This window comes from Tachyglossus aculeatus, chromosome 3, assembly GCF_015852505.1.
Source record: "Tachyglossus aculeatus isolate mTacAcu1 chromosome 3, mTacAcu1.pri, whole genome shotgun sequence".
NCBI classification, from domain to species: domain Eukaryota; kingdom Metazoa; phylum Chordata; class Mammalia; order Monotremata; family Tachyglossidae; genus Tachyglossus; species Tachyglossus aculeatus.
In genome coordinates this window covers 23934033-23946977 of record NC_052068.1, presented here as the reverse complement: position 1 = coordinate 23946977, position 12945 = coordinate 23934033, and the positions used below count along the sequence as shown (strand labels likewise).

General features: G+C 51.4%; 2 protein-coding genes across 4 annotated transcripts in view; one reads left to right on the top strand and one right to left on the bottom strand.

Moving 5' to 3' along the window:
* LOC119925582 (dynamin binding protein) overlaps positions 1–10250 on the top strand; it is a 183880-nt gene extending 173630 nt beyond the window's left edge. For all 3 annotated transcript variants that reach the window (XM_038743898.1, XM_038743899.1, XM_038743900.1), the window contains 4 exons: positions 358–537; positions 5761–5959; positions 6591–7147; positions 8558–10250. In XM_038743898.1, coding sequence (XP_038599826.1) covers positions 358–537; positions 5761–5959; positions 6591–7147; positions 8558–8743 — 1122 coding nt within the window. In that variant the 3' untranslated portion in view covers positions 8744–10250. The remainder of the gene's footprint in view (positions 1–357; positions 538–5760; positions 5960–6590; positions 7148–8557) is intronic.
* A 341-nt stretch (positions 10251–10591) lies between these two features.
* The window catches only part of ABCC2 (ATP binding cassette subfamily C member 2), a 117351-nt gene continuing 114997 nt past the window's right edge, over positions 10592–12945 (bottom strand). The window contains exon 32 of the mRNA XM_038743866.1: positions 10592–12193. Coding sequence (XP_038599794.1) covers positions 12064–12193 — 130 coding nt within the window. The 3' untranslated portion in view covers positions 10592–12063. The remainder of the gene's footprint in view (positions 12194–12945) is intronic.

Here is a 12945-nt window from a genome sequence, read left to right as displayed (position 1 = left end):
GGACTGTGTCCAACCTAATTATCTTGTATCTACCCCAGTGCTTAGAATAGTGCTTGACACAGAGTAAGCGCTGAAGAAATGCTATAATAATAATAGTCTTGGGTCAAACCAGTTCCACCTGAGTCCAAGGAAACAAATGGCTTCTGCCAGCTTCCCGGTCTCTCCTCATCTCCTGGAACGGCTGCCCAAGCTGGCCCCGATGTGCTCGGGACGGGGGCCCGGCCCCAAGGCTGCAGCGGGCTCAGGGGGGCTCTCCAGCTCTGCCCGCAGTGGATTTGGACGGGGCTGCCGGTTCCCACGTCTGGCCCGCCCCGACCCTCACGTTTTTTCTTCTCTTGGGCCTGGGCCCGGCTCCAGCTGCTGAAGGCCGCTGGCCGAGAGGGGAACCTTATCGCCGTCTTCCAGGAGGAGCACAGCCGAGTCCTCCAGCAGCTCCAGATGTTCACCTTCTTCCCCGAGAGTTTGCCGGCCGCCAAAAGGCCCTTCGAGAGGAAGACGGTGGAGCGCCAATCTGCCCGGAAACCCCTCCTGGGCCTGGTGAGTAGACGGCTCTTGCTGAGCCACAGGTTCTGAGCATCACCCCCCTCTTCTGAGGATTGAGCTAGTTCTGCCAGGTGCGTCTGCGGACGTTCCTTGCTTGGGACATTCGTGCTCTCTTTCTTTGTCCCTGCGCTGATCCTTGGAGACTTCAAAACGTGAATGTTCCCGACAACCTTTCTGCTGTCCGCTTCCTCTCACTCCTAAATTCCACCAACTGCTTGCTCCACGCCACTTCATCCATTCACCAATGTGGACACACACTCTACCTCATCATTCATTCAGTCCTACTTATTGAGCGCTTACTGTTTGCAGCGCACTGTACTAAACACTTGGGAAGTACAAATCGGCAGCATATAGACAGTCCCTACCCAACATTGGGTTCACAGTCTAGAAGGGGGCTCCTAGTCATCTCTAGTTCAACACCTCCAACTCGGAAATTCCACTCTGTCCACAAATTCCTCACCTGCCTTCTGTCCCACACACCTCTTCCCTGCAAATCTGTCCTGCTGTCCTACATAGACCTCCAATCTTTTGATGCTCCAGTTTTCTATAGTCATCATACTCCATTTGGTCTCCGTATAATAATAATGATGGCATTTATTAAGTGCTTACTTATGTGCAAAGCACTGTTCTAAGCACTGGGAAGGTTACAAGGTGGTCTGGTTGTTCCACGTGGGGCGGGGGGCAGGGCTTCACAGTTTTAATCCCCATTTTACAGATGAGGGAACTGAGGCTCAGAGAAGTTAAGTGACTTGCCCAAAGTCATGCAGCTGACAGTTGGCGGAGCCGGGATTTAAACCCATGACCTCTGACTCCAAAGCCCAGACTCTTTCCACTGGGCCACGATGCTTCTCTGTGGTGCTTATCCAACCTGCCTTCTCTTGACACTTAAATCCACGCCCTCAACACCTCCCACTCCATTGAACTCAACTCCCTCGCTCCTCTAACCCTCCTCCAATCTCGTATCACCAACCTGCAGCCCTGTGTCAGCTCCATAGTACATTTCCTCCATTCTTATACATGATCTGGGGAGTGCTGCAGGTGAAAATCCAGACACCAGGCTAACCTCTTCCATCTGAAACTCATCCTCACCTGCTTTAATTATCCTCTGCCTCGGCACCTTATTGACTCCCATACCCATTGTCTGCAGCAGCTGTTTCAGACTTTAACTCCCTCCACAAACCCCTGTTCATCCCCTCCCAGTTTCAATCTCATAATGACCTGGCCACATGCATCATTGATCAAATCTCCCCTGCTCCTCTCCAGTCTGTCTCTCCTGCCCCCCTTCAACTTTCCCTAGCAGAACCTCCGTCTACTGGAGGTTTCAGTGGAGAAGGAAGGAGCTGAGAGGAGGTGGGAGATCTCCTGATGAGATGCTGCTGGGAAGTTTCCCATCCTTCCCAGCAGCATCTCATCAGGAGATCTCCCACCTCTTCTCAACTCCTTCCTTCTCCACTGAAACCTCCAATCCTTTTCCTTTACATCTTATCAAAACACTTGCACTCTCCCTTCTTTCCTCCTTGACCACAATCTTCAGCCACTCACTTTCCAATAGTTCCTTCCCCGCTGCTTTCCAACCTTATCAAAACACTTGCCCTCTCCCTTCTTTCTTCCTTGACCACAATCTTCAGCCACTCACTTTCCAATAGTTCCTTCCCCGCTGCTTTCCAACCTTTCCTATACTCCATGGCACCCTCTGGTTATTGGCCCATCTTCCTTCTACCGGGAGAAGCAGCGTGGCCTAGTGGATGGAGCACGGGCATGGGAATCAGACGGTTATGGGTTCTAATTGCTTCTCCGCCGCTTATCTGCTGTGTGACCTTGGGCAAGTCACTTCACTTCTCTGGGCCTCAGTTACCTCATCTGGAAAATGGGGACTGAGACTGTAAGCCCCACAAGGGACAGAGACCGTGTCCAACTAGATTTGCTTGTTTCCACCCCAGCACTTAGTATAGTGCTTGGCACATTTAAGCACTTAACAAATACCATTATTATTATCGTTATTATTTTCAAACTCCTTGAGTGAGCTGTGTTCACCTGCTGCTCCACTTCCTCTCCTTGACCCCTTCCACCCGCTTCACTTCACAGAAACATCCCTCTCTAAGGTCCCCAATAACCTTCTTGCTAAATCCAACAGCCACCACTCCATGCTAATCCTCCTCAACCACTCAGGTGCCATCGACACTGTGGACCACCCCCTTCTCCTGGAAATATTATGTAACCTTGGCTTCACAGACCCCGTCCTTTCCTGGTTTTCGTCTTATCTCTCTGGCTGCTTCTACTCAGCCTCTTTCGCAGACTCCTCCTCAGCCTCTCATCCTCTGTGTGGGTCTCTCAAGGCTCAGTTCTGGATTCCCTTCTATACTCCTTTTATACCATCTCCTTTAGAGAATTAATTCTCTACGACGGCTTCAAGTACCGTCTGCCCACGGATGATTCCAAAACTACCTCTCCAGCCCTGACCTCTCTCCTTCTCTGCCATCTCGCGTTTCCCCCTTCCCTCAGGACATCTCTGCTTGGTGTCCTGCCGACACCTCAAACTTAACATGTCCTCATCGTCATCATCATCATCAGTGGTATTTACTGAGCGCTTACTATATGCAAAGCACTGTACTAAGTGCTTGGGAGAGCACAGTATAACAGAGTTGGTAGACACATTCCTGCCCACAATGAGCTTACAGTCTTCTAACCCAAACCCTGTTCTCCCCCTGACTTTCCTATCGCTTCAGACAAGAACCATCATCCTCCCTGTCTCACTGGACCTTGGTATTATCTTCAACTCATCCCTCTCCTTCAATCTGCATATTCAGGGTCATCCAAGACTATCAGCTTTACCTTTGCAGCATCTCTAGAATCCACACTTTCCTCTCCATCCAAACTGCCATCTCGCTGATCCAAGCACGCTGATCCTTCACTGCTGCATCAGCCTCCTCCCACTCCAGTCCATATTTCACTCTGCTGCCCAGGTTGTTTTTCTAAAAAACCTTTCAGTCATCATCTGAAGAAGCAGCATGGCTCTGTGGAAAGAGCCCGGGCTTTGGAGTCAGAGGTCATGGGTTCGAATTCCGGCTCCGCCAGTTGTCAGCTGTGTCACTTTGGGCAAGTCACTTCACTTCTCTGTGCCTCGGTTCCCTCATCTGTCAAATGGGACAGAAGACTGTGAGCCCACTGTTGGGTAGGGACCGTCTCTATATGCTGCTAACTTGTACTTCCCAAGCGCTTAGTACAGTGCTCTGCACACTGTAAACACTCAATAAATACGATTGAATGAATGAAATGGGGATGAAGACTGTGAGCCCCCCTCCTTGGGACAACCTGATCACCTTGTAACCTCCCCAGCGCTTAGAACAGTGCTTTGCACATAGTAAGTGCTTAATAAATGCCATAATTATTATTATCTCCCCACTGCTCAGAAACTTCTAATAGTTGTTTATCCACCTCCACATCAAACAAAAACCCCTTACCATCAGTTTTAAGGCATTCGTTCGGATTCATTCAATCGTATTTATTGAGCACTTACTGTGTGCAGAGCACTGTACTAAGCACTTGGGAAATACAGTTCAGTATCGGAGACAATCCCTGCCCACAACAGGCATGCAGTTTAGAAGGGGGGAGACAGACATCAAAACAAGTAAATAGGCATCAGTAGCATCATTGTAAATAAATAGAACTATATAATTCATTATGGAATAGAATTAATAAAAATAAATAGAATTATAATTTTAAATATGTACATATGTACATAAGTGTTTTGGGGTGGGGAGGGAGGTAGAGCAAAGGAAGGGAGTCAGGACAATGGGGAGGGGAGGGGAGAGGGAGCAGAGGAAAAAAAGGGGACAGTCTGGGAGGCCTTCTGGTGGAGGTGAGCTTTGTTAGATAATGGTTCTCTCTTACCTTATGTCATTGATCTACTACAAACCAGCCCAAATATTTGGCTCCTATAACTCCAGCCTACTCAATGTAGCTTGTTCTCATGTGTCTTACCACTGACTCCTTGCCCACATCCTCCCTCTGATCTGGAACTCCCTCCCATTTCTCCCTCTTCATATCTAATAGACTATCATCACTCTCTCCAACTTCAAAACCCTCCTAAAAACCACATCTCTTCCAAGAGTCCAGACTAAGCCCTCATTTCGCCCTTTTCCTCACCTGCCTTTCCACATCAACTCTGATATTCACCCCACCCTCAGCTCCACAGCACTTAGGTACTTATCCTTTCCAGTTTCTTTGTCTAAAATGTACATGAATGTCTATCTCTCCCTCTAGACTGTAAGCTCCTTGTGGGCAGGGAATGTGTTTATCAATTCTTGTATTGCACTCTCTCAAGGGTTTAGTACAGTGCTCTGCATGCGGTAAGGGCTCAATAAATATCATTGAGTGATTGAGTGTCCCAGTATTAGTAGCATTATTTAGTTCCCCTTAAGAATAAAAAGAATTAATGAGGATGGTATCTATTAAGTATTTCGTAAGTGCCAAAGCACCACCTCGAGCACAGGGATAGATACAAGATAATTGGATTAATCTTATAGTCCCTGAGCCTCATGGGGTTCCCAGACCATTAGGGAGGTTTTCCTAGTGCCGAGTACACTGCTGTGTTGACTCTCAGGGTTACCAGGAGCTTTAAGCTGGGAGAAAGGAATCCCTGTCCATACTCCACCTCCTTTCATGTGTAATTCTGAGTCCCCTCTGCCTATTTTACCAGCTTGTCTTTTGTCCTTCTCTGAAAAGCAAATAACCCTCTACCCAGCGGACCCAATCCCATTGGTGAGAAGGAAGTCAGCCGATCTGTTGTACTAAAGTTCCCTGGGTGGCGATTAGTCAGCTTTAAGATACTTTACTGCCTGATTCTTGTGCAGGAAAGAATCACTCTACTTCAGGGAACAAATGACTCCCTTAAATCTACAGCATTTCTCTCATTTTTCCTTCCACGGAGGGTCTGTTTTATTCTTCCCATTTTACAGGTGGAAGAACTTGAGCCAGATGAGCATATCCCTTCTCTAGAGCCATTATTGCCATACTCAGGGGGGTCCAAATGTGCCCTGGTTTGATCAGAATTCCCAGGGCGGTGGGCCACCTGTCTCCAGTAGGATTTCCAGGAGCAATGAGTGGCCACCGCTGGCCTTATCTTTCCTCCCTGGTATGGGGAAATGGGAAGCCATGGGGCTGGCGTGGAAATGTGTTGAGAGTGCTGGTGACCAGGCCTGCGGTGTTGCCTTTCAGCCCAGCCACATGTTACAGTCGGATGAGCTCCGGGCCAACCTTTTGGCAAGATACCCGCCTGAGAAACTCTTCCAGGTCGACCGTAACTTCAATGCTGCTCAAGACCTGGACGTCTCTCTCCTGGAAGGAGACCTGGTGGGCGTGATCAAAAAGAAGGATCCCATGGGCAGCCAGAATCGCTGGATGATTGACAACGGAGGTAGGGGTCTGGGGGGGTGCCATGCTGGAACAAGGGCCTGACCAAAGCTAAAAGGTGGGTGGTGTGGACCCTTCTGGGATCCGCTTGGGGTCTCAGGCAAATTGGCAACAGTATAGTTAGCTGTAGAGAATCTTAGGACTAGCAGAGATGTGAATATATCATCTAGTCCAACCCCCGCCTCCTGGCAGGACTACACTCTAGCCAGTCCTCTCTTAGATAACTCTACAGGCCCTTTGGACAGGGAATTCACCCCGATGTTTAACCTAAATCCCTTTCATAATATTTCCCATCACGCTTGCAAAGGCCAGTACTGAGTTTGTTTCTTTAGTCTTTCCTCATGGAAGTCGAGTCCCAAACCTTTTAGTTGTATTAGTTACTCTCATCTGGACTGTTTTTCCCTAGTTGATGCTACCTTCCCTAGTCCACGACACTGAATATGCCATGTGACGCCAGTCTGCCCACTCCATGGCGTTGCAGGGGACTAGGTTTTCACTGGTCTTGACCAAGTGATCGGTCTCCCCTCCCCAGTGACTTCACTTTCCTTTCTTGGCTAGTAATCCTTGGCCCTCCTTTCCCACACTTTTCTCCCTAGGTCCCTAGACCTCGTAACGCTTGTGCTTTTCCTCCCTAGTTACCAAAGGGTTTGTGTACAGCTCCTTCCTGAAGCCCTACAACCCTCGCCGGAGTCACTCGGATGTCTCGGTCGGCAGCCACTCCTCCACCGAGTCAGAGCCCAGCAACTCCTCCTCCTCGCCGAAATTCTCCCGGCAAAATAGCAGCAGCACCTTGACCTTCCTCCCCAGCAACCTGGCTGTCACCTTCACCTCAGGCTCCCTCCAGAAGTCGCCTCAAGATTCCTCCTCCGCCCAGGGATCCGTCCAAGGAGAGCTCTGTGCTTCCTCGAACTCAGCTCTTCCCGAGGGGAGCCCCTCCAAATGTCCCACAGACGCGGATTCCCCCTCCCGGCCCGGGTCGTGCCGCTCCGTGGATCCGGCCGGGGGAGACGCCGACCCACAGACTCCTGCCCTGCGGGGCCACCGCCGGTACTGCCCCTCCGAACCAGCTGGTCACCCGGGCCCCCGGAGGAGTGGGCCGGCCGGAGACCCCTCCAGGGGCTGTTCTAAGAGGCCTCCCTCTTTGGAAGACCCAGACGAGAAGCTGGAGCTTGGAGAGGCACTGGGCAACCAGGTGAGTACTGCCTCTCTTCCTTGGTCAGGGGCTGGCTGATGCTGTGGGGGATGAGGAGACCCGGAAGGGGCAGGAGGTGAGAATAAGCCTTCCGTGATCAGGTTGTCCCACGGTGGGCTCACAGTCTTCATCCCCGTTTTTACAGATGAGGGAACTGAGGCTCAGAGAATAATAATAATAATGATGGCATTTGTTAAGCGCTTACTATGTGCCAAGCACCGTTCTAAGCGCTGGGGCGGTTACAAGGTGATCAGGTTGTAACACGGGGGGCTTGCAGTCTTCATCCCCATTTTTACAGATGAGGGAACTGAGGCCCAGAGGGCTCTTGAGTGGTTGTGGTAATTTCCAGTCCAGTAGGCACTTGTTCCAAATCCCTACTGATTCATTCATCCATTCAGTCGTATTTATTGAGCGCTTACTGTGTGCAGAGCACTGTATTAAGTGCTTGGGAAGTACAAGTTGGCAAAATATAGAGACGTTCCCTACCCAACAGTGGGCTCACAGTCTAGAAGGGGGAGACAGAGAACAAAATGAAACATATTAACAAAGTAAAATAAATAGAATAAATATGTACAAATAAAGTAAATAAGTAAATAGAGTAATAAATACGTACAAACATATATACATATATACAGGTGCTGTGGGGAGGGGAAGGAGGCAAGGCGGGGGGGATGAGGAGGGGGAGGAGGAAGAGAGAAAAAGGAGGAGGAGGCTCAGTCTGGGAAGGCCTCCTGGAGGAGGTGAGCTCTCAGTAGGGCTTTGAAGGGAGGAAGAGAGCACGCTTGGTGGATGTGCGGAGGGAGGGCATTCCAGGCCCGGGGGATGACGTGGGCTGGGGGTCGACGGTGGGACTGGCGAGAACGAGGCCCAGTGAGGAGATTAGCGGCAGAGGAATGGAGGGTGCGGGCTAGGCTGGAGAAGGAGAGAAGGGAGGTGAGGTAGGAGAGGGCGAGGGGATGGACAGCCTGGAAGCCCAGGGTGAGGAGTTTCTGCCTGATGCGCAGATTGATTGGTAGCCACTGGAGATTCTTGAGGAGGGGAGTAACATGCCCAGAGTGTTTCTGGACAAAGACGACCTGGGCAGCGGCATGAAGTATGGATTGAAGTGGGGAGAGACAGGAGGATGGGAGATTGGAGAGGAGGCTGATGCAGTAATCCATACGGGATAGGATGAGAGCTTGAACGAACAGGATAGCAGTTTGGATGGAGAGGAAAGGGCGGATCTTGGCGATGTTGCGGAGTTGAGACCGGCAGGATTTGGTGACGGATTGGATGTGAGGGGTGAACGAGAGAGCGGAGTCGAGGATGACACCAAGGTTTGCAGGCTACTGATGAAAGGCGACCTCTAAGTTACCTTCTTCGTGGGCTGGAGAGCGCTCATCTCCGAACTCATTCTTGTAACATCTGCAGGTCTATTTTGCCGTGTACACCTTCAAGGCTCGGGGCCCAAATGAGCTGAGCGTGTCAGCCAATCAGAGACTCAAAATCCTAGCATTCAGAGACGTCACAGGAAACCGAGAGTGGTGGCTGGCTGAAGTGGATGGGCGGAGAGGCTACGTCCCGTCCAATTACATCCGCAAGACTGAATACACGTGAGCTGGCCGGACCCTCCACCCCACCCTGGTGCCTTAACTTGTGGACTGTGACAGGAGGGGCTCTGGGAGCCTGCCTGGCCTGGTGTTGGAGGGGAGAGTGGGGAGGGCCTGCCCCACTGTCCCCAGAGGAACAGATGGCCGGTCCACGGGTGGGGCGGCAGGGGTGAGGGGACTCTGTCATGTATGCCGCAGTCTGGGGTAGACCCTGGTTCCAGTCACCAAACTTAGTGGATGTGGCCCGATCAAGGGAAGGGCCAGTAACAAAATCTATGCAGTCGGGAGATACCCAGTGTGGAGAAGATAGTATTACCCTTACAGAGCCGAGCTTTGCTCTTCCCATCCCCTGACCCCTCCAGGCACCCCTGATGAGAAGCAGAGATTGCCAGAGTGATCTGGGTGCCTCAGGCTTTGGTCCCTTTCAGGATAGTAGTTGTTTACTCCATACAGCTGGTAGTGACCCCAGAAGGCTTACATCCAGATCCTTGTCACCCCTCCTCTCTGACCTGTCGTTTCCTAATTCTCCTACTTTGAAATGCTTCCGAGCATCTAGCAAGTGCACCAGCAAGCATTGATGTTCACTCCCCTTCTCCACTGAACCTATCCTTGGTCCTTCCACAGGACTCACCAAACACAGCTGCTCCCCTCCCTCTCACCACCACCACCCCCACCGACACTTCTTTCCCCTGCACTCCTTCCCCCTGGCACCAGGCTGGACAGAAATGGGAGCGTTCCTGCTTCGTGCCACAGCACGCATGCCCTTGGAGACCCTCCACGTGAGAAAGACCCTCCCACACCCTTCTCCCCACGTATTATCTGTCGGCCCTGGCACGTTCTCCTCTAAGAATGCGGATGTAGGTTGGAGTTGGGGTAGTCCGTGTTAGCCATGCCCGTGACACTCCCATCTGTTGTTGAATCGGGGTTTCGCCAGGGTCATCGAGCCCCTTTGTGTGCCCATTTCCCTCCTCTTTGTACCCGAGGAGACTAGAACTCCTTCCCGGGTCTTGAGAAGGACTTTCCCATCCCTCGGCCTAAAAAAAACGAAGACGGTCCCTCCGGAAGGATGCGGAGAGCCGCTGCTCATTTCCCTGGATTTGTATATCCCGCTGGAACTGTGGGCCAGACTCGGGATTCTAAAGGAGGGATGTGGAACGGCGGCTTCGGGAATCCTTTGCAGAAATCCGACTCTGTCCCACTCCCCCACACGGGCCACCCTCTAGATTTTGTCCCTCCTCCAGGAAACCTCTCCGTGGCCAGGCAGGGGTTTCCGTTAATCCTCCCCAACCCAGGGAGGTGAACTGAGCAAGGGCACGCCTTAACCCTTTCCTTGAGGATTGTGTATTAAGGGCAGAGTTATTCATGCTGCATTCCTACTTTTGTAAATAAAGTGTTTCTACAGATGGCCGTGAGTAAATTTCATGGGCCCCAGGTCTCTCTCTCATCAGAGCCACTGAGGGAACACCCCACCAGGTGCTGGCTAACCAAGGGACGTCTTCGGCAGTAGAGTTGAAGATAGAAGGTGATGCCCAGAAGATGTCATCGTCGTCATCATGATATTGGGTGCTGGACCAGATGGGGAAAATGTGGTTTAAATGGAGCCCTACATTAGGGGGACTGTGGGTGGGAGGGTGGGGGGCAGAGAGATCCATAAACACACCAGAGTGGAGCAGAAGATTTTCAGCATCATAGTCTCATCCCGTTGCAGCTTCGTCTCGTAGACTGGAGCTCCGACCTTCACGGCACCTCAGGCCAACCCCAGAGGCAAGGACATCCGACTACCATCTCCCACCCCATAGCCCCCTCCACCCCCAGGTGCTGAGAGGCCAATGTGAAGGTGTCTGAGAGCACAGAATACAGCAATCTTCATAACCTTTAATTGTCCATTTGTTCTGCTATTCAGCTAGCATAGGGATAGAGCTTTGGCCCCTTGTTTCTGTAGCCTTGGGGCAATGCGGACCTGAGAATGACCTTGGTAATTCAGCCTTATGTGCGGTAAGGGCTGCCCCGGGCTTGGGCTCTAACTTGGTTTCAACTCCACAGATACATGAGGGCGGAACTGTTGCTTCTCTTCAGCCCTGTGAGTCCTGAAGCCTTTGAAATCCCAGAGGAGGGCAAGGGCCTGCACTGCCTTAACCTCTAGATCCAGTCTTGGAGGAACCTGTCCTTTTTCTCTCCACCCCAGCCTTCCAGCTGTAACTCCTTTCCAACTCCAGTGAATGCTTATTACCGTTCTGTCTCTTCCTAAACCCCTGCCAATTGCCCGATGTTTCGACCTTCTCCTAGGAGCTACAATAAGGTCACACAAAAGACTGTTGACTCCGGACTTTGGGACGGGGATGGGGTGAGAAAGAAGTGAATGGACTAAAGAATTAGGGCGGGGAAGGAAACGCACCTCCTGCTCTGCTGCACCTCCCGCCCCCGTACCGACTCCAACAGTTCAGCTGGAGTCGGGGGGCTACCGGCTCTCGGCAGTAGCAGTAAGAGTCACCCAGCCCTACCAGAACTCACAATTCCAGGCGGGTGATGGGATTTCCCATGCGGCTGGGTGACGAATTTCCAGCCATCCCCTCCAATCCACTTGGCCAGGAGAGCCGAGGTCCGCGCTACTGGTAAGTAGGTGCAGCATGAGACCGGTGAGCTGGGCGGTCTTAGCCGTAGATGAGGGGTTTACTCATGTCACCCTGGATGAAGGTGCTCCATCGGGGCCTAATCGTGATCGTTGCTGCCCTTTTGGGGAGATGCTGTGGGAGGAGCAACGGGATGGGGGAGGGTTTGGGAATAGGGTGGTAATTTTCTTCGATGCCGTTCCATCTGTCCTCAACTCAATCCCACCGGGTGGAAGGTTAGATGAAGGTCTTGGGAAAGGGAACTTGCTTAGGCTGCTACCTTGAAAAGGGAGGGAGGTTGGAAATGTTATTTTCTGGTGGGCTGCTGCTTTGAGATCACTTGTTAATTAAGGCCCCAAGTTTCCCGGAGAGGGAGACTAGCTTGGAATCATCCCCTCCATCATGAAGAAAGAAGCCGAAACATACAGCTCTGTTCTCGCGGTGCTCTGCTTAGCCTCGCGGCTAATCCTCTTCCAACTCTCCTTACCTCTTCTGGACCCTTTATGTTCTCTTAACTGGGGCACACGTCAAGTGCAAAGATTGTACGTTTCAGCTGTAGGATCCCTTACCGATTGTAAATGCAGTGTGGGGCCATTGGAAATATCCTCAGGGAAGGAAGCGTTTGGCCCACCGGGCGCAAACAGGGGCCTTACCAGGCCCAACTGCCTCCTCCTCTGGGCCGGGAGCTGTGCTCTGTCTCCCCGCTGGCACCGTAGGGTTACAGTGCCGAGTCCGACGGAATCTCAATGCCGGCGTCCTTGGCCATAGAGTAAAAGGGGCCGGGCTGCTGGAGCAGCTCCATGGGGCTGTTGAATTCCACAATCTTCCCACTATCCAGCACCATCACCCTGCAGGCAACGGAGAAAGGAAGTGTTGGAGAGTCTCAGGTCCCAATGTCCCACCCCTCAAGTCCCCGGGTCCCCAACCGTAATAATTACAGTTAATGATGGCACTTGTTAAGCGCTTAATATGCGCCAAGCACTGTTCTAAGTGGGGTAGAGCCAATTTAATCAGGTTGGATACAGCTCCCGTCCCGTCCCATTTTATAGATAAGGTAACTCAGGCCTAGAGGAGTGAAGTGACTTGCCCAAGGTCATACAGCAGACATATGGTGCTGTGCTCAGGCACAGGCACAGCACCTCCTCCAGGAGGCCTTCCCAGACTGAGCCCCTTCTTTCCTCTCCCCTCGTCCCCCTCTCCATCCCCCCGTCTTACCTCCTTCCCTTCCCCACAGCACCTGTATATATGTATATATGGTTGTACATATTTATTACTCTATTTATTTATTTATTTATTTATTTTACTTGTACATTTCTATCCTACTTATTTTATTTTGTTGGTATGTTTGGTTCTGTTCTCTGTCTCCCCCTTTTAGACTGTGAGCCCACTGTTGGGTAGGGACTGTCTCTATGTGATGCCAATTTGTACTTCCCAAGCGCTTAGTACAGTGCTCTGCACATAGTAAGCGCTCAATAAATACGATTGATTGATTGATTGATTGATATGGTGGAGGTAAATGGAGATTAGAACCCAGGTCTTTCTGAATCCCAGGCCCGTGCTCTGTTCACTAAGCCACACTGACCGAGTGGGAACAGATACT